The 19596-nt window shown below is 35.1% G+C and overlaps 1 protein-coding gene across 3 annotated transcripts in view; it reads right to left on the reverse strand.

Moving 5' to 3' along the window:
- The window catches only part of SOX6 (SRY-box 6), a 499579-nt gene that overhangs the window by 189086 nt on the left and 290897 nt on the right, over nt 1–19596 (reverse strand). For all 3 annotated transcript variants that reach the window (XM_003781136.3, XM_003781135.2, XM_003781137.2), the window contains exon 6: nt 17198–17266. In XM_003781136.3, the coding sequence (XP_003781184.1) occupies nt 17198–17266 (69 nt within the window). The remainder of the gene's footprint in view (nt 1–17197; nt 17267–19596) is intronic.

Below are 19596 nucleotides of genomic sequence, written 5' to 3' on the forward strand. Positions count from 1 at the left end.
CCTTCATGACTTGGAGATGGGAAAGCACAAGCTGTTCTGGAGATCACACACAGAAAAGTTCATTATCTAGTATAAAGTAAAGCTGGAAATGAGTGTATGATCCATGTTATGAAGGCCATGAAATTTAAGCTAAGAACTCTGAACTTCGAAAACCATTCATACACGGCATTCCCAAGTGTATATTTTCAGTCCCTGTCTCTCCTCTGAATTCCAGACCTGCATGTCTTACCACTTATCATCATCTTACCTGGATCTCTAATATTTCAACACTAACAGCCTGATACTCTCTCCCCAATACCTAGACCCGCCATTTCATGTTGATATCTAGTCTCACACTTTCCTCAGTGAGTGGCAGAATCTTAGTGACAGTCAGCTCCCTTTTCCCAGTTGCTTAGGTCAAAATCCCTAGACTCACCTTGACGTCCCTCTTTTCTTCTCACTCCAAATCTCTGGCTTTACTCTCACCTTACGCGTACAATCTAACCACTACTTCCATTACCCTGGTCCATATTACTAACTTTTGTGGGGTTGGTTTGTTTATCTGTGTTTTTGCCCAAACAGCCTTCTCCCAGTCTCCTGTCTTCTGCTCTTGCTCCCTTCAAGTTGTTTACAAACAGTAGCCAGAATGAACCCATTAAAATCCAAACCTGGTCATGTCAAACTTTTCGAAGGCCTCCCATCTCACTTAGGACCAAAGTCCTTACAATGATGTAAAAGACACTCTGTGTTCTCATCTCCTATGCTTCTCCCTTTGGTTCACTCTCTAAAATTACCCCCAAACCTAACAGCCATACTGGCCCTTTAATGTTCCTTAAATAGGGCTGGTATGCTCCTGGCTTATGAGTCTTTGCATATGCTGTTCCCTGTACCCAAAAGAGTCTTTCTCTAGATAGCCATATGACTGGCTGCTTCAGTTCCTTTGGCTCAAATGCTACCTTCTCCCTTATGTACTTACCCAAATGCCCTATTTAACATTGCACTACCTCTTTCCCACTCCCTTAACCCTTCCATGTCTTTTCGCTATAGCAGATCTCCTAGCATGCTATGATATTTACTTATCCACTTAAGGTCTGCCTCTCCCCAAGTGGAGTACAAACTTAGCAAGGCAGAGATTTCTGTAAATTGCCACATCCTCCAAAACCAGAAGGCTGTCAGAAACCTAACAAGTGCTTAATGAAAGTTTGATAAATAAATCAAAATCAGAGTCAACAGGACACCACTGGAGATTTCTGTGCAGAAGAGAAACACAATGAGAAATATACTTTAGGAAGAATATTCTGGAATAGATGTCCAGGGTGAGATGGAAAGGAATAGACTAAAAGTAAGGAGACAATTTAAGGATCCATTTCAGCAGTTTGGGCATGAGGTAATGATAATCTGAATCATGATAGTAACAGTGGGAATGAAAAATAAGAGGACAGATAAGGGATATTCTGAGGCAAATTGGACTAGAATTGGCAAGTCCGTGATGTATGAAGAGAATGCGGGTATCAAATATGACTTGGAGTGATAATGTCATTTATGAGAATAAGAAATGGAAAAACAGAAGCAAGTCTTCAAAGAAAAGATATTGATTGTTCATTTGGATAGTATCCTAAAGAATAAAGGGAAAGCAAGCTTAATTAATTCATATCAGAAATAAGGGTTCTACCTTCTTTTTTGACTCTCATTTCTATAGACCCGACCATTTTTCATATTCAGATGTACTCCAAATCTGGAACAAAAATTGCTGAGTCGCACCAGTTTAAGAGGTGTGGCATGTGTGTTTTCTTATGGAAACTACAGTACTTCTGGGAAAAAACAAGAATGCTAAGGAAAAGCACCTGGGAGGAAACAGCTTCTACTTTTTTCTTCTCCAAGTCACGCAGTTCCATTTCACACTCTGACTAAAGTGGACCTCACTCCACTAAATGGACCTCACTCCATTTCCTCCAGAGTTAGGTCATCGTGGCTCTAAACAGGGCTCATGTTCTGGAGTTATCTATATGCTAGTAGAAATAGTCATACAGGTGGAAATTATGGGGGGGTGCTACAATTGCTAATGGCATATGAAAAATCCGATTCATTCAAGAACTTTGATAATCAGATGCAGTTAGAATATTTATCTGTCAGCTGTCATCATTATGAATAAAATCAGCAGTTTCCCATCTTTTTCTATGATGTCACACAGAGCCTATCATGTACAGCAGAATATAGAATGTCGTTCCTATGAAGGGATAAGGTTGCGTGTCTGGCTTTGTGCCAAACTACCATATTTAGAGGTCTCCTAATATTTCTATGTTAAAAATTTTAAAGATAGACTTGTAATATTTGGGGGGGGGGATTTTTAAACGGACTTGTGGATACTCTGCAAACATTTATTTCAGAGATCCATTTTTATTTTATTCTTAAATACAGAATTTTAAAGTTGGAAGAGATCTTCATTTACAGATAAAATTTCTTTGTACACAACTCAAATAATGGATGTGTCCTCCTTTGATGATACATAAAACAGATGAATCAGAAGATGACAATTATTCATATTTAAGTAGCTTTACCTTTACAATATTACTTGATATAATAGTTGCAATACACATATATTTAAATGTTTAATTATAGATCAGTACCTACTGAAAAGGATACTAGCTTAAAAAGAAAAATACAAAAATTTAATTATCAGTAGTCAAAAAATTAAAATAAAGGGGTAAAGATTACAATACAAGTCAAAGGGAAGAATGATCCAGTTAAAAGGGAAGAATGATCCAAATTTAAAAAAAAGATGTTAAGTGGTGACATAACCTACATATACCCCTTTAACAATGTGGATTTTTTTTCCCCAGAAATTGAGACAAACTAAAAGATCATAGCTTAAAACACCCACAGAAAATGTTGGAGCCTGCCCCCTTTAGACCCTTGCTGTCTAAAGAAAGGGTTCACAGTGTTGCCAAGGATGCTGCTTAGTAAATAGTTTAAATTCCTTCCACTTGAGGCAGAAAAGATCCCAAGTATATTAGCCTCTCCCCTCCCCCTCTAGTGAATTAATATTCCATGATATACACCACTGCTGCTGATGGGGGCATCTCTTTTCAATGAACAGAGCAAATGGCTATTTCACAAAGAATAAAAATATACCCTTATAATTTCAATGTGTGTTTATGCTAAAAAAAAATAAAGTGGCAGATCGATGTTAATAAAACTTGCTTAGGGAAAAAATAAAATAGTTTCTAAGCCCTGGTAAGTAATTAGCCTTTTAGCATCCCCTTTCTTCAAGAATGCTTCCTCCTGTGCTGGTTCTTTTAAATAGCTCCAGTCCTGGCTGTCTTTGTTGGGCTTGGAAATTGTTCACATATGAGAGAAATTAAGCCCTCATTTAACAGAGACACATGCCTGTCAAGGCCAGAGGAACAAAGACTAGTCCCTGGGGCCTGTTCAGCTCCCAGAGGCTGCCACTCATTCTGTTAGCATTGCTTACCCTTTACAGAATGTGTATAAAACCCAATAAATCATTTCATCTGCTGTGCTTAATACATGAGAGCTCTGACCATTTTTCAAAGTGCTTTCTCTTTCTTATACAACTTCACAGCTAGTTAGTTTTGTTTTGTTTTGTTTCTTAAAGACCTCCTCTTGTTCATTTTATTTTTTGGAATGCAGTAAGACTTTTTTTACTCAAAAAGGTAATGAAAATGTCCCCAAACACCGTCAGCATAAATGAAGAGGCAGTATCTTTTTAGATTTCTTCCCAGATATCTATCCCACATTTTATAGTTAACAATTAGAACGTCCATTTGTAAAATTTCCAGTATATCTCCCGGCTGCCTAAACCTAGGTTCAAGAGCTAGCCTGAGCAAAACTGAAATGGTTAAGGACCAGAATGGGGCAGACTTCCTATCCTCTTCAAATTCAATAGATTGTGCCCTATACAAGGAGGGCAATATGTTTTCTCAGGGTTGCAATTAAAACCACTGCCTAATAGTTTTCTTTGCACAGATGTGAAATGGCCTTCTTATAAACCCATCCAAAATACCCTTCATGCATTCTCATTTCCAAAGAAAATATGATGTTCTTTTGAGAAAAGACCACATTACCATTTATGTGGAAATCCTCTCCCTATTGTCAACCACCTCACTCCCTACCTCCCTCACTCCCTGAGGAAAAACATAGAGATAATGGTAAAAGATTAATGACCAGACTTTAAAAACTTTCAACATTAGACCTACTCTTACCAAAAGCAGAGAAGAGATGGCTGTGAGGAAATTAATATTTGTCCATAATTATTAAAATAAATACTTCACTTAAAAGCAAAATGCTCGTTTAACTTGATTGTATTGTGTGTACAGCAAATTTACCAGGGGATTACTCTAGCAAGGTTAATCGTTTCACAAAACCACTGGGAGTGGCTTGAAGAGCTGACAACTTCAATCCTCATGATGCTGTGAACCCCAAAATAATAAGAAGCTAGTAGCACCAGGAACTTCACCCTGCTCTGCAGAGGGAGTAAAAGCAGATCTGGATTTGATAAGTAAAACCAGATCTACCCAATGGTTATCTGGTAAAGCCATGCAATTAATGAGGACCATAAACAGTCCCAGAAACCAGCATGGCAAAAGTTTCTTCAGAATTGGTTTCACTCATATCAAGTTAGATATTACTCAGATGCACCACTGGCTCAAATGCTTTGTGCAAACGCAGATAACTGTGCATGTGCCTCAGTATAAAAGACACAGAAATAGAAGTGCATCCGACTGTTTTACATTCATATTTATGTATCATTCCCGAATGATTTATCATTTTTCAACTAATAAAGTATTTTCATTTTTAACCCACAAATTACATCCTTCAGGCCTTAGCAGAGGCAGATGTTAGAATGTGGTAGTACAACAAAATTAATTAAATAACCCTTGAAAAAATAAAATAAAGTTTATTTATAAAAAATGACATTAAGGTGAACTGCCTAATAAGAACACGGATTTGCTTAAATAAAACATTATATGGTTCTGTTTTAGATTCATCCCTAAAGCCCTGAAAGATATTAGAATTTTAGTGAGTAATTACTCTATTTACTACAAACAAAATGGGAGGAAATCAGAAAACCATATTTAGCTCTACCACATATCAGAAATGAAATTCTCTCATTTTCTATCTCCCAACCCAATAAATAAATTGTAGTTGGAAAATTTATTAGGACTAGAAAATGAAATTTAACAAGTTAGAAGAAAGGAAATAGCTAAAAGAATATTCACATCAACATTATCCTTCAAGCAGGAAACCTACTTCGAGGAAGCATAAGAAGTCTCTCCTTCACAGCTTAATTGTTTTCAGACAGTCTGAACCACCCCCATACTGAGCACCACTCCCACCCTTAGAGAAAGTTCTAGCCACTTAACACATCTCTTTTCAAAAGAAAATGCAACCCTTCAGAACAAGAGAGACTAGGAAAAAGGTGTTATATGCTATATATGCCACTGACATAATACTTCAATAGGATATGCTGTAATTTCCTGCAATTAATACCTTAGCAAAGCTAGAAGGATTTTTTTCCAAAGTTATAATATTTTACTTGCAACACTAAAATTAAGTTTGTGTCACCCTTTCCATTATATAGCCCTAATGCTAGGAGTTTGTCATTGGCTGCAGAAATACATTTGCTATAGCTGGAAGCAGGCATTTTAGGCCCTCTTCCTAAATATATTTTTCTAAAAATCACCCATAGCCATGGTTTCATGCAGCAAGCATTACAAGCCTTCACATACCCTATAAAGGAAACGTGAATTTGGCCTCATAATTCCAAACTCTTCGATAGATTAAAATGGAAACATTTCCCCTAAGTATACATAGCTTATGCAATGTCCAAACTTGACATTTGCCTTCAAGTTTTGTGGGCGAGACTATCTACTGTTCTCCTTTTTCTAAGGGCCAGAGAGAATTCCTATCATCTAAAGTCAACAGTCAGAGTTGCAAGGAACTTCAGTGATGATCCTGAACAAAAATCCTTGCTCAAAATATATGGAAAATGAGAATGAAGGCGGAAGAATCATTGACAGGAAGACATAGTTACTAGCAGAACAAAGACTAGGCATAGACATCCTGATTCCAAGTCTAGCTACCACCGTCTGTCACTTATATAATCTCCTGTCTGTCACTGCCCTAGTACTATTTTGTCTCCAAGTTGGGGTTGCATACTTTCCATAAAAGGAAGGAGAACAAGTTCTATTGAGAGTAGATCAGTAATCATCTCCATGCTCTTTTTCTGGCTTTGAAATTGTGGTTTCCCTTCAGCCAAAGAGCATACTATGTATAAGTCTATGGAATCAATTCAGTGTTCCAGGCAAAGTTGGTTGGGAGAATGAGTAAGAGAAACAAGTATAGATATCAGTAAAACAGACTGAAAGTACTGAAAAAATCTATACTTGCATATTTTTTCAAGCTGTCTGGAGACATGGTTGGTTTTGAATAATGAGAAGCTCTATTCAAGTATCCAAAAATCACACATGGCAGTTAAGTCCTAAGATGTGGTGATTACAGTCTATTCCAAGGGTGATCACAAGGTAACAAGACAGATGCCCACTGCTTCTTAAAAGTAAAGTAACAATGGGAAGAAGAAGAATTTTAATTTTAAAAGCAATCCATTCTCTTCCAGTCCTTTTTTCAATGCCTATTTTATATACTAAGATCATAACTATTTACATTATTATATTTTAGATTTTTCTTCAACCTAAAGTTATATTGTAAACATTAACCTGAATCATTAAGAACTATTTGTAAAGAATAACTTTTAGCAAGCCATGACAGCCCATCACTTGAATACACTCTAGTAAAATTAAATAAATTTTCTTAATAATAAAAAAATCAAAGTTCTTTCAATGTATACTTAAAATTTTAAACTAACTTTTTTCTCATACAAAAGCAATAGATGTTATAAAATTTTAAAAACTAAACTAAAACAAAAATATAATTTAACTATAATTTTACTGTTCAAAGACATTTGCCTTCACCACTTGATGTTCACAAGGTATCCTAAAATTGTTGCTAAAGTCACCATACGTAGGAAAAATGAAAAATAGTAGCCAAATGTAACTTTATTTACAAAATGCGCATTATAAAATTTTACAAAGAGGTGACCAAAACATAGAGAATATTTTGTAAATATTTTATAAAATTTTGTAATGCATGTTTTGTAAATAAAGGTAGATTTGGCTATAATTTCCCATTTTCCCTACTTATGGTGACTTTGGGGAAAAAATTTTAGGATACCCCATGCAATATATATCACAAATCAGAGTCTCTACAATCAGGACCCAGCGTTACTGAGATGGAAAGATATTGCATTGATACAGAGGCCACTGTCCTAAATATACAGCTCTTTGCTGATGGCCAATGATCTGAATTCTCCCCTTACCCCAAGAGCTCAGCTAGCATTTTAGGGATTCCAAGGATATGTTCCTATTCTAACATGGAGTCCCTGAGAGAGCCCTTTAAGAGAACAGCGACTCTGACAATCCACATTAGAACTAAATCAGAAAATCTTTAACAGAAAAAACAGCTGTTGTGTGGATGCCAGCTTCATGAGTCCCACTTCATTTTTCTTTGCCCTGGTTTCACCCTTGCATTATAGATACCCTAGCAATGAGCTGAAATTCCTCCAGTGGTAGGCTACTTGTTGGCTCTATCATTGTGTGTCTGTTAGAACCTAGTAAGGAATACTAGCAGCTCACTGTTGCCTACTCCAGTGGGCTTTTGCATAGACAGTATCAGGTCACCCAGCGGTGTTTCCACTGTATCTTGCCTTTATCCCTAAGATCTACAAATCTGGGTCAAAACAAAGACTTACAAAAAGTAGATGGAAAAACTCAAAACTAGTTTTTCCTTTTCTCAAATAGACATTACTCATCACAAACAAGGTGACAGCTTTCTGTGAGCATTTTTCCTCCTCTCTTTATCTTCTGCTACCAAAGTCATTCTTCAACCAGTGTACCTATGTGATTCTATCAAACCCAGCATCCAGCTATTCAGCGGGTTATCTGGGATCTGTCATGACATTCACTGTCCTCTGTCCTCTTCACAGAATGAAGAAAAATTCCTTCAGGACAAACAAGTACCTGAACCAACAGCTGGAGAACCTTCCTCTCCGTGAAGTTTCAGATCCCTGATTGTCTTCTTGGTTTTCAATCAATTACAATAATCTAACTTCATTCAATTACACTAATTTACCTAATTCTCTACACATTAACAAATGACTTCGGCCACATCCAACTTGAGGACCCAGCAACCTAGGACTGACTTACATCTCTCGATTGAATAAAAGCACACAAGGAATGTTTTCCCACTTGGGTAATAGGTTCCTGACTTTCACAACTTTTGAAAAAGGGCAATGTTATTAGCGTAGGAACTAAAATTGAAATCATCAGCCTTTATTTTTTTCCCTTTTCCTATGTATAAGGTAGCTAAAGAATATATAAGGAGGAGTAAATGGATGATGCCATTACCATACAAAATAGGCCTGGCCCATTAGAGTTCCTTAGAATAGTTTGTTTATCTTGTCAACCTGTTTGAGCAGTAGCCACACCAGCCCAGCTGAGGGCCTTTTTCATATTCACTAGTCTCAGCCATTCCAGAAAACTCATCTACAGACATGTTAAGAGAAAAATGTTCCACTGAAGTATATATTTAACAAAAGTTAAGACTACAACCTGATTTAGGATGGACTACACTTAATTCTGATCTGTGAATTCCTTAACTTTCATTGTATAATGTTACAACTTTAACATTTTCTTACTGAATTGAGTGGTGGATAAAATTAATTCAATATCTCACAGGAGACATTGCACTTTTTGCATCATTTATTTTATTTTGAACAAGTAAAAATATCTGACTCTAACATTAATAACTTTGCGTGGGAGTTACTATATATGAATTAAAAATGGTTATGTCAGCACATCCTTTCAGCATTTAAAAGATATTTCCCTGTGCTATATCAAGTGTCACACAGTATATCAATTTTTATTTCCCATCTTTCAAGTCTGGTATGCATACTGTTTAACTTCTTAAATTCTAAGTATAGACATAATTCACAAAAGCTAGGCAAATGCTTGACTTAACAGGAGACGGCATACTTAAGATTTATATGAACAACTTTATTTTAAACAAGAAAGACTTTTGCATTTTGTGCTGCTGTATCACATAACTTCATCTGTGTTTTAAAAGCTGTAAAATAAATTGGAAAGGTTCACTCGCCATCCTTCTAACTTCACAAACACTACAGATCTAAGAGCAAAGCCCATTTTAGTGTGAGAGGGGACAGTTTGACCCCATTTTTGCAAAATAAAATGCAACACTCCTTTCTGTACAATCTCCAAGCTGCTCTAATTCTTGGTCAACCGTTTATGAGTGCCTGATAAACCTTACTCTCCACTCACTGACAATTGAAAAGCTCTCATTTGGCAGCCAGAGAAAATTGTTGCTCTTTCTTTTCCTCTAGATTATCATGATGATAATAATTGATTATAGTGCATACACATTGATTATCCTATATTCACATCACTAATTTGTAGGTTCTAAATATGTATGTGTATACAGATACAAACGTGCATATACATGCCATACAAAATTATGTACATATATGTTTCTCTATTAGGGACTGTAAAATTATTCCTTGACTAGTCATATAAAAACAACAACAATGATAATGATAGTGATAGATATTATGCAGTAAGCACTTACTAGGGGCTTTATATAATTATCTCTAATTCTAAAACTACTGTAGGTACTATAATTATCCATCTTCAGGAATTAGGAAATGTAAGCTCAGAGAAACAGTTACTTGTTTCACAGTTAGTAAATAACTAAATAGACTATGGACCTAGTAAGTAGTGGAACTGGCATTTAAGCTTTGATTTATTTGTCTCCAATACCTGTGCTGGTTCCATAAAATTACTGAATTACATATACTCTGAAACAACATACCTTATTTTCTATACCTTCTATTTGTGTATACAAATCTACCTTAAAAGTATGTTCAGAGTCATACTTTCCTCATATATGTCAAGGTGTATCACAATTTCATAGAAAACTTTTAGAAAACATTAAAAAATAACAGGTTGATATTCTGGGTCAAAATTCATTCTGTTTAGATAAAAGTCAGATGGCATCTGAGAATTTATTTTCTAATATTTTTATCTAATTTTATAAACCATGCTTCGTTTTTTCCCCCATATACCTTCTCCTAAAGACACAGATGTTCTGACAACAATACATTTTTCCCTGGCCAGTATACTCATACAGAAATAGAGATCAAGTTATTAGAAAACCTAAATAAATTTCTTTAAATTGTTTAAACCCTGGCCCCTTATAAACTTTCTAGCTAGTAAGTAAAAGCTTTGAGCAAAGCAAAAAAAAAAAAAAAAAGTATACTTTAACTGCTCAAGAATTGTTTAGGCTATGCTCCACCCCTCAGGATAAATGGATGAACAGATAGAAAGATAGGTAGATAGAGTTGATCTAAACAACCTAGAGTACACATTTAATCATTTCCTCTGCATTATTTCTCAATCCTGATTATCAATTAGAAGTATTTAGAAAGCTTTTATCAGTCCCTGTGCTAGAATTGTGCCCCAGACCAACTAAACCAGAATCTTTGGGATGGGACCCAGGCATCAGTGTTTTCACAAGACTTCCAAGTGATTCCAAGGTACAGTCAAGGTTGATGAGCCCTGGCATGGAACACTGTCACCCACTGCTTATTGAAGAACTACCCTCATAATTTTGCCATACCCAAGTACCCAACTACTATTTGCTTAAAGTTTTTATTTAGGGTAACTGTTTTTTGTTTGTTTGTCTGTTTTGTTTTTGGCTCAAATACATGTATTTCAAAAAGAAAACTAAAATTATTTGTCAAAAATGAAAGATAATCAGATAACCATGAAAAGTTTTATAATTATTTGAATTCTAACTAAAGGCTATTACCTCCAAAGGTTCTGATATTTAGATGATCTCTATCAGAGCACATCCTAGAAGAGTGTTAAAGACTAACACTAAACTGTGTCCTCAATGTAATGAGAAAGATCAAGAAAAAAATAGAAGGGAGGCACATTCTCCCTCAGGGGGTTGATTTAATATTATGTCATGTCACATGCTGGCACCCTGGGATCATCTGTCCCACTTTGCCACACTCCACCCTGCCTCCAAACATGTAAGGCACTCTCCCACTTTAATTCCAGAAGGCAGAGACTTTGGTTTCTCTGAATTTTTAGTTATCACTAGTTTGGGTAAGAGCTGGGGACTAGGGTCTGAGAGACAAGCACAAGTAGGTAAGATAGAGAAGGTGGGGTCCTGTAAGAAAAGGCTGAAGAAGTTGAAGCACAGTGCAGGAAAAACACTGGGACTCACCTTCAGGTTTGGGTGGGCTGAATGAGACTTTTTGCCAGAGGGTCACATTTGGAAAACAGGTAACAACCTGATTAAGGATCCCATCTAGTAGCACATGGGATCTGGTCAGGTCTCTTATTTCTAGGTCTATTCCAACTGTAACAAACAATCTAGCATGACAAACGTGGAAAAACTAATGTGGAGTTTTAATCTACAAGTATTTGTAATTTTAGCTGTTAAGGCCTTTGCTAGTCATAATTATAGCAGTTTTACCTATTCTTTATAATCCAGAAACTTTATTATTAAAATGTTTGAAGCAGGCTATAGAGCATCTATCACTACTTAAAAAGTTAATTAGATTACATAAAAGAAATAATTAGATTTGCATTTTTATCTTGGTTTTAAACTTCCAAGGAAGATCACAACAGCCTGCCTGTGGGCAATTAAAAACAGCATACAGCAGAGACAGAGAGAGAGGAGAGAGGGTCTGTTTTTCCTGGCTAATTCATGATTGAAGATAGAATTACAAAATATTTTAAGGGCTTGCTGAAGCTGGGGGCTAATCCTAGACGTCTAAAGCTTTGTTTATAACCCTCGTTTCACTGCAAGAGAGTATCAAATACATATATGGTGCCAACATAAGTATCAAATTACTTTCGATGGATTTATTTAGTCCTTTTCAGAGGAAGGAGATCCATTACCTGATCAATAACCTACAAAAAGGGACTATTTGCTAGAGCCAAAATAGGAGCACTGTAATTGCCTTTTGTTTATCAATGCTAAATACAATTAACAAAGAGATGCAAGCCAAGGCAGGGGGACTAAGAAAGACTGAAAGTCAGACTTCTCTCAGTTTTCCTGTTGGCTGCTCCAGCCATCTCCAAAAGACAATAAATGGAAGGTCCAGCTCTTAAAATTAGAGGTCAATTAGATACTTAACGATGAAGCATATCTTCAAATATATATCTATTATTATTATACTAGCAAAAAATTAATTAACCAGGTCAAGCAGGCCATGAAGGCTAATGTACAAAGTAATTATTTCTGATCTCTAGACAACTACTTCGCATAAAAAAGTAGTCCTTTATTCTGCTCAGCAGATACCTGAAATGTCTGTAGTTAATCATATTGAAGGAAACAAAAGGCAAGGTTTATCTCCTTAAAATTTGAGAGTACATATCAAGTTATTCTGTTTAATTATTTAAAGATAATCATTTTCTTGCTTATAACATTAGCATCTCTCTGGTTAACATGCAGGAAGACACATTTTATGATGCTTTACTGTGTGACAAACACCCCCCCCCCACACACACAAAATATACCAAGAGCACAAAGGAGTATATTATAATCCAAACAGGAAGCACTATGGATGAAAGATACTGATATACTTTTAAGAACAAAGTGAAGCTTCAAGTGAAAAACAACTAATTTGGGGAAAAGAAAATAAGCAGCACCCTATTCTGGTGAGGGGCACACCAAAAACCCTGACTTCAGCATTACACAATTCATCCACATAACAAAAATACTTGTACTCCCTTAGTATTTTGAATTAAAAAAACAAAAAAACAAAGAAAGAAAAAAGAAACAAGCAGCCTGTGTTACAGCATTTAAGAGAAAAAGTTTTCAGGTAAGACAGTATCTGCCCCAGAAGCAGCAATGGCATTTAATTAGGACGTTTACAGATTGAGTTTGTTACCAGTGCACGGATTAAATGAGAAAAGGGCAATGAATATTGTATATTAATCATAGAGAAAACAAAGAGCTAACAATTTCAAGCCTCACAGTTGTACCCCCCAAAAGATGTGTATGAATTGACTAATTCATTGGCCCCGGCCCAGAAAGCCAAATACCCAAATAAATTCCCAACCAGCCATTCTGTTCTTAAGAGACTGTTGTTCAGCCAGTGATGTGAGGAGAGGACACTGCCTGTATAGAATACAATGCAAGCCACTTGAATAACTCTAAAATTGGGTTCTGAAGAGACATGAATAATTGGATAATACCATTCATCCCTGGAAAAGTAAGTTTCTCACAGAGATATTTTAATGAGCTGAATTCTTTTGCAAAACTAAGTTCTAGCTGCAAAATGCCATCATTATATGTTTTCCTATTTACATGCTTTAGAAATGAAAGAATGTGGAATATTGTGTCCAGGGAGAATGTCTGGTCCAGATTCAAAACCATGACTTGGTCAAACGAAGTTACGTACATAAACATATGAACGAATTAAGAAATTAAGAAACATTTTCTGTTTTGCATAGAATAGTCTTACATTTAATAGATGATCAAAATATTATAGATACGCTTTGATCTGTTTACAACTGTCAAATGGATTAAAAGTGAATTTTCTTTACCAGTTAACATAACTGAGAAATAAAATGCTTCAAAATATTGGCTAAGGTACTACAGTGTAATGAGTGGTAGAGGCAGGATAAAATTACTGAAGCAGTTATCTGTCGTTTGGAATTATAGTATTAACAATCAACATTCCCAATTTCAAGGATCCATATTCTATGACCTATTTATTAGGTTTGCTTTTCATAGACTTGACAAAAATTGTGCTATTTCTTTCCTGGAAATAGCAAACATGCCTAACTTTCTCTGAGCTCCGTATCAGGAGAATTATTTAATATGTAACAATTTACAGAAATCACCATTTTCTCTAAAGTAGGAATTAGAATGCACTAAGCAAACAGCCTCCAAAAGGATCTGTTTAATAATATTATTTTAATAATCATTTAAAATTATTTTACTGATTTTTTAAATGGTAAAAATTGGCTCATCAAAACTATAAAAACTGTAAATCATTCTTCCTTTTTGACATGGTTTATACGACCTAAGAAGTGTCTCTTTAAAAGTTTAGATTTATCAATGTTAAAAATTGTATTCAAGGGGGAATAAATGATTTATAATAGCACATATTAGCATCTCTTTGGTTACTGTGCAGGAAGAAGGGATTTTTTGAATAATTTTACAATGCTATCTAAACAAGCCTTTTCCTATTTCTAATGAAAAATCCTGTTTTTCAATTTGTGCACACCATTCAAGTTTTCATTTGTTTCCATTATAATAGACCCAAATGTGTTTGTGTGTGTTGTTACAAGAGGTTAGACATTCTTCCTTTTATTTCTATTAAAGTCTGCAAATTCAGATAAAAAGGTACAAATTCAGAAGTCAGCATTCTTAATCAGAAGAATGATGCTGAATGTAACCACCTGATACTCATAATCTACAGCCAATTGCCATGGCTTAATTTGCTGACCACATTAGCTAATAGTGTCCAGGACTCAAGATTTAGAAAGAAAAATAACTTTCAAATTGACTCAAATTGTCTCTGTATTCATTATTTGCTTTCGGAAGAGAAGTTCAGTTTCATTTTATGCTTTGTTCTGTTTTGTTTTGTTTTCAAATGGGAGAACGTTTTATGATAGAAAAATGTTTGAAGCATCCCTGAAACCTCATATTTTGCTCAAAAGGTACATTAAAATTAGCCCAATAATAATTTCTCTCCTAAATTTGATCACATCTATGAATCATCAAAAACCATATTTGAAAACATAGTTAACCTATTGTCCTTCCAAAAAAAAAAAAATGAAAGTCTGAATATCAAATACCTACTCTATATTAGAGATGAGTTAAGTTTTGGGTGAGGAGTAAGTGTTTTTCAGCATTTGAGAAATTCCTCACATAGTCTCTCATGCTGATAAGACAAATACTGACACGTAATACCTCAGGACAGAATAAACCATACATACAGGTCTTAGTGTTTCTTCTCAGTTTTTTAAATTGAAATTCTTGATAAAGCGTCCTATATTTCTAAATCAATGTTACTATGACAGTGAATATCTATAATTTTATAATTTACATTGCTAAGTTCAGGTGCTGATTGGCTTAAATTTTAAAAAATTTAAACAGGGAGAAATAGCCACAAATTTTAAAAGCAATTCAACATCTATTAGAAAATTAAAAAAAAAAATCATTCTTATCTTCTCAACTTGAACATTCCAATAAATATTTTAAGATCATGTTCTATAATTTCCTGAAAAAAACAGTAATTTCACATACTAAAGTTATAACTACAAAATCACATGTAATAAGTAAATACTAATAATAGTTCATTAAAATACTCTGTGCTGATTTGGTTACTATCCTGAAGTTATCAGTGCCACAGGAAAACACTGCCAGTGTTAAGACAGCCAGTCAACATAAACAACAGTGGAGTGAAATATATTAGAAACAAACAAAGTAAATAATAGAGGTAGCAAAAATATTAGTAATAATTTACTGATATAGGAATATCTCAGAGAACTTCTTCCACTCCTGCTTTACAAATAGGAAAAATGGAGAGAAGTAAATGATCGTGTTAGTTAACACCTACTGAGTTCTTAAAGAGGGATCTAGAGAAAAATGTAGGAAGCCACAGGGCTAAAAATCTTGACCTTAGCAGTAGGAGATACACTGAAAAGTCTAATAAGGGCAGAACAAGAGAACACCTGGACAGTTATTTAATTAAGGATCTCGGCATGAGGCATCAAAGAGATATCAGGATGAGAAATTATTCCAAGATTTAACTGTAAAGGCTGATGGTCAAAAATGCCAAAGACATTCCATCTGATCTGTATTTGGGCTCTTTATTTTGAAACGTGTATAATTTGATTACAGAATATGGAATCAGGACAAAACCAAACAAAACATTTGACTAAAACCTCTTCTAAAAATAGCTGGACAAAATGCCATATTAGGGAGAGACACTTCTTCAGATACCAAATCAGTATTTTAAATGTAGTAACTACTACCTAGAATACCAACTACAATTAACAAAATGAAGCAAGAATCTAAATTGAAATCATTGCTACTCATCAATAAGGTAGACTTTATGCTGATTTTTTAAAATATATAGGATGGCATGATATTAACTGCAAGCAATAATATAACACATAATATGATGCTCCAACTAGTTTGAATCACAGATCTAGGGAATCAAGAGATCCCTATTAGAAAGTATCTATAGTGACCAAGACAAATGGTCTGTATTTGGGTAAGGTTAGCTGGGATTAGTACTACTGAGGATTAATCGCCAGACAACCAGTTCCTTATCCTAGGGTTTTGCAGAAGGCACATACCTGTGTTCCTACTCATAAATGTAGACCATTTCCCTTACTTGTCTCAAATAGCTGTTAGTGAATTAACTATCAAGTAATGAACGACAGAAATAGATATTTTATCTTTCCTTCCCAGACCATTGTAATTATGGTCTATATATTCTGATACTGCCATAACAGAAAGTAACTTTGTCGCAATTATTCAAGAACAAGTTTTCTTTCTTTCTAGACTGTAAGCTCCTTGAGGACAGACTGTCACTTGTTAATCTTTATATTGCCCTCTGCAACTAAGAGGAATGCAGTTAATATTTGTTAAGGAAAAAATTAATTATTAACATCCCCTTTTCAAATTCTCCTCTAGTTGGCCCAGTCTTAACAAGTAACTAAAAGTAAGCTTCTTGCCATGGTACTAGTCCATGGTAAAATACAAAGCAGAAAGCAGTTTGTGGCAATAAAAAATAGCCTCTTATGCTATCTTGGACCCTATTAAATTCCTAAGGTTGTGTTAGGTAAATGGCAGAAGGAAAAAAAGATAAGGTTTATACTGCTTAAGTATCACGTCAGAGAAGAACACTCAGAACACCACCTAGTCCACATTTCTCACATCCACTTGTACAATTGTGTTCAACATCGTTGAATAACAGCCCTGTTGGTGCTGTTTATAAGACAGGGGTGCATTTGCAGCATTTTAAATTCCATTTTCAAGGAGGAAAGTGTCTAAATGTAATCAGATGAGAGTAATAAAATACACTGACCTGGATCTGTTGCTGCAGGAGATTAATTTTGTGCTGCTGTTGCAGAAGTTGCTGCTGTTGTCTTGCAATCTATCAGAAATAAAGTTTCATTAAGTTAAAATGAAATGCTTACACCTTTGCCATTACCTCAGGTATCTCTCCTGGTAGTACAAGAATGCTTTACTGCACCTCTATATGAAAGAGTCCTTAAAAAATGAGAACAGCAGAATCAGAAAGTTGAAGGAAAGAAAGAAAATTTAAACGGGTGCCAAAAAATAAAAAATAAAAAAAATAAACGGGTGCCATCTCTCTACTTTGTGAGGTGAAAACTACTTCTATTACATTTGTGAGGAATTCACTTATATCTGCACTGGTTAGCTAGAAATAATGAGAATTGGGAAATCTAATCCTTAAAAGACAGGGAAACTCTGGCTGTATTGTTCTAAAGTGTTTAATGTGGATATAAAAAGTAAAGTCTGTACGCAGGACAGTGAAAAGCTTTAATGTATAATATGATCTACTTGGGTGAAACCGTTTTTGATGCAAAGATTTTCAGAACTAATATATTTACAAATATTGTCAAGAGTGTCAAAAACAACAGCAAAAGTCAAAAACCTCTAGTTTTTGTTGATGTTGTAGGTGTAGTACAAAGCATTTTTAAAACAAACTAAGCTGTAATTTAACGCTTATCCATTTATCCTTTTGAGGGTAATATGTTTATTTTACAGTACAGGATCCTCATGCAAGTTTTATAGTCCCTTCTTTATCCAACAATCAAATGCAACATCTACCCACATTATCTAGTCTATACAAGAAAATATTAACCATTTAATATAAATCCTATTGATGGCTAAATCTGCCCCCAGGAGGTCAAACAACCTCCTTAGGATAATGGTGTTTTTTATGAAGCATAAGTCAGGCATCAGGCTGCTTACTGCCTCAAAAGCTGAGCTGCTACAGCTTGAAGTCCAGGGAGATACTTTTTATTGAGAATGCACTCACTGCCAAGCTAGGAAACCAGAAAGAAAAGTGGCCAGAGAGCACTTAGAAGGATTTGGTTTATTTGTGCCTAATTAGCAAGAGTTAGTCTTTTCTTCCTATTAGAAAGACAGTATCCTAGAATGAGCTGTGTTGGAAGTGAAAATGAGTATGGATCAATCCCCAGCTATGTACTTCCTGAGCCTTTTCAGTGTTCCAGCCTGGTGCAGAGAGAAATGCCCCCAAGACATTTCCTTTAGCCTAAGATGACAATGTAGCAGTCAGCTCCCAAATGTTGCTTTATGATTTCTGGTGATGACTGGTTCATACTGGAAGGCATGCTAAAGATACAAGAGTTCAAGAAATGGGACTACTCCTTCTCAAAGCTTTATAGACAAAATGGAAACAGGATTTAATCAGATTGGACTGGCCTACTCTGCCTGTCAACATTTAAATCAGGAGTGTACAACTCACTCTGCAGCTCTAGGTATAGACGCTGGATCCTCTGAATATTTATTTCCTCTTAGCAAACTAGTGAAACACCACTAGGCATCTAATATTGATGGTCCCTCCTAAATGATAAAGTGCTGCATAGAAATGCATCCAAAACACCACAGTGCAATTACTATCATCCACTCTAGACGTATGGGTTTGACACAGTGAAGTATGGCACATAAGCACCATGTGGCTCAAATTCTGAATTTTATTTGCCAATCGGTTGAGCTACATGCTCGCTTCATTGAGCATGACAACCTAGTTTTAAGTGTCATTTAATTTTCATTTTGAAATATAATTACAAAGTGTTCACTGTAAGATATCACTCGTCTGCAAATGTGTCAAGATTAATTTGTGCTAGCTTATTCACAAGTGTCAATAGTTAATTACTGTGTCATCTCTGGATGGCTAAATGACATTCTAACTTCTGATTTTTTACAGTGTTCCTTTATGTTATTTTCCATTAGGGGCTGAGTCCATATTCCTACATGTGGGCAAATATTCAAGCATATAAAATACCAGACGTCACAACTCATTAAAATCAACAGAGCATATATTGCTCTATATACCCCTATAAAATACATTTAACTGAAAAGATAATTCTAGTAATAATGTCAGATTCCTAAAAACTGCACATTAATTTGGGTCTGTCTGATCAAAAGCATCAGGGACTACTCCATAGGATCATTACTGTTAAATTAATGTCCACTTAAGAGACAAGAAAAACATTTGGGAAAGTGATTTATTTTTTAAAAATATACTTTAAATTACATTATTTTTTCTTCATTCTAAGTCAATCAGGTCAAATTCTTTTAGGGAACATGTGCTAATTTGTTTCCAATGATTTACCTATAGTGTAAATATTGATTGCCTAATCTATATTCCAAACCAAGACAACTTTTGCAAGGAAAGGGAGTAGGGTATTCTTACACTAGAAAGCAGAACTT

The sequence above is a fragment of the Otolemur garnettii genome, unplaced genomic scaffold, assembly GCF_000181295.1.
Source record: "Otolemur garnettii isolate 467f Iridium unplaced genomic scaffold, OtoGar3 scaffold00001, whole genome shotgun sequence".
In the NCBI taxonomy this organism is placed as follows: Eukaryota; Metazoa; Chordata; class Mammalia; order Primates; family Galagidae; genus Otolemur; species Otolemur garnettii.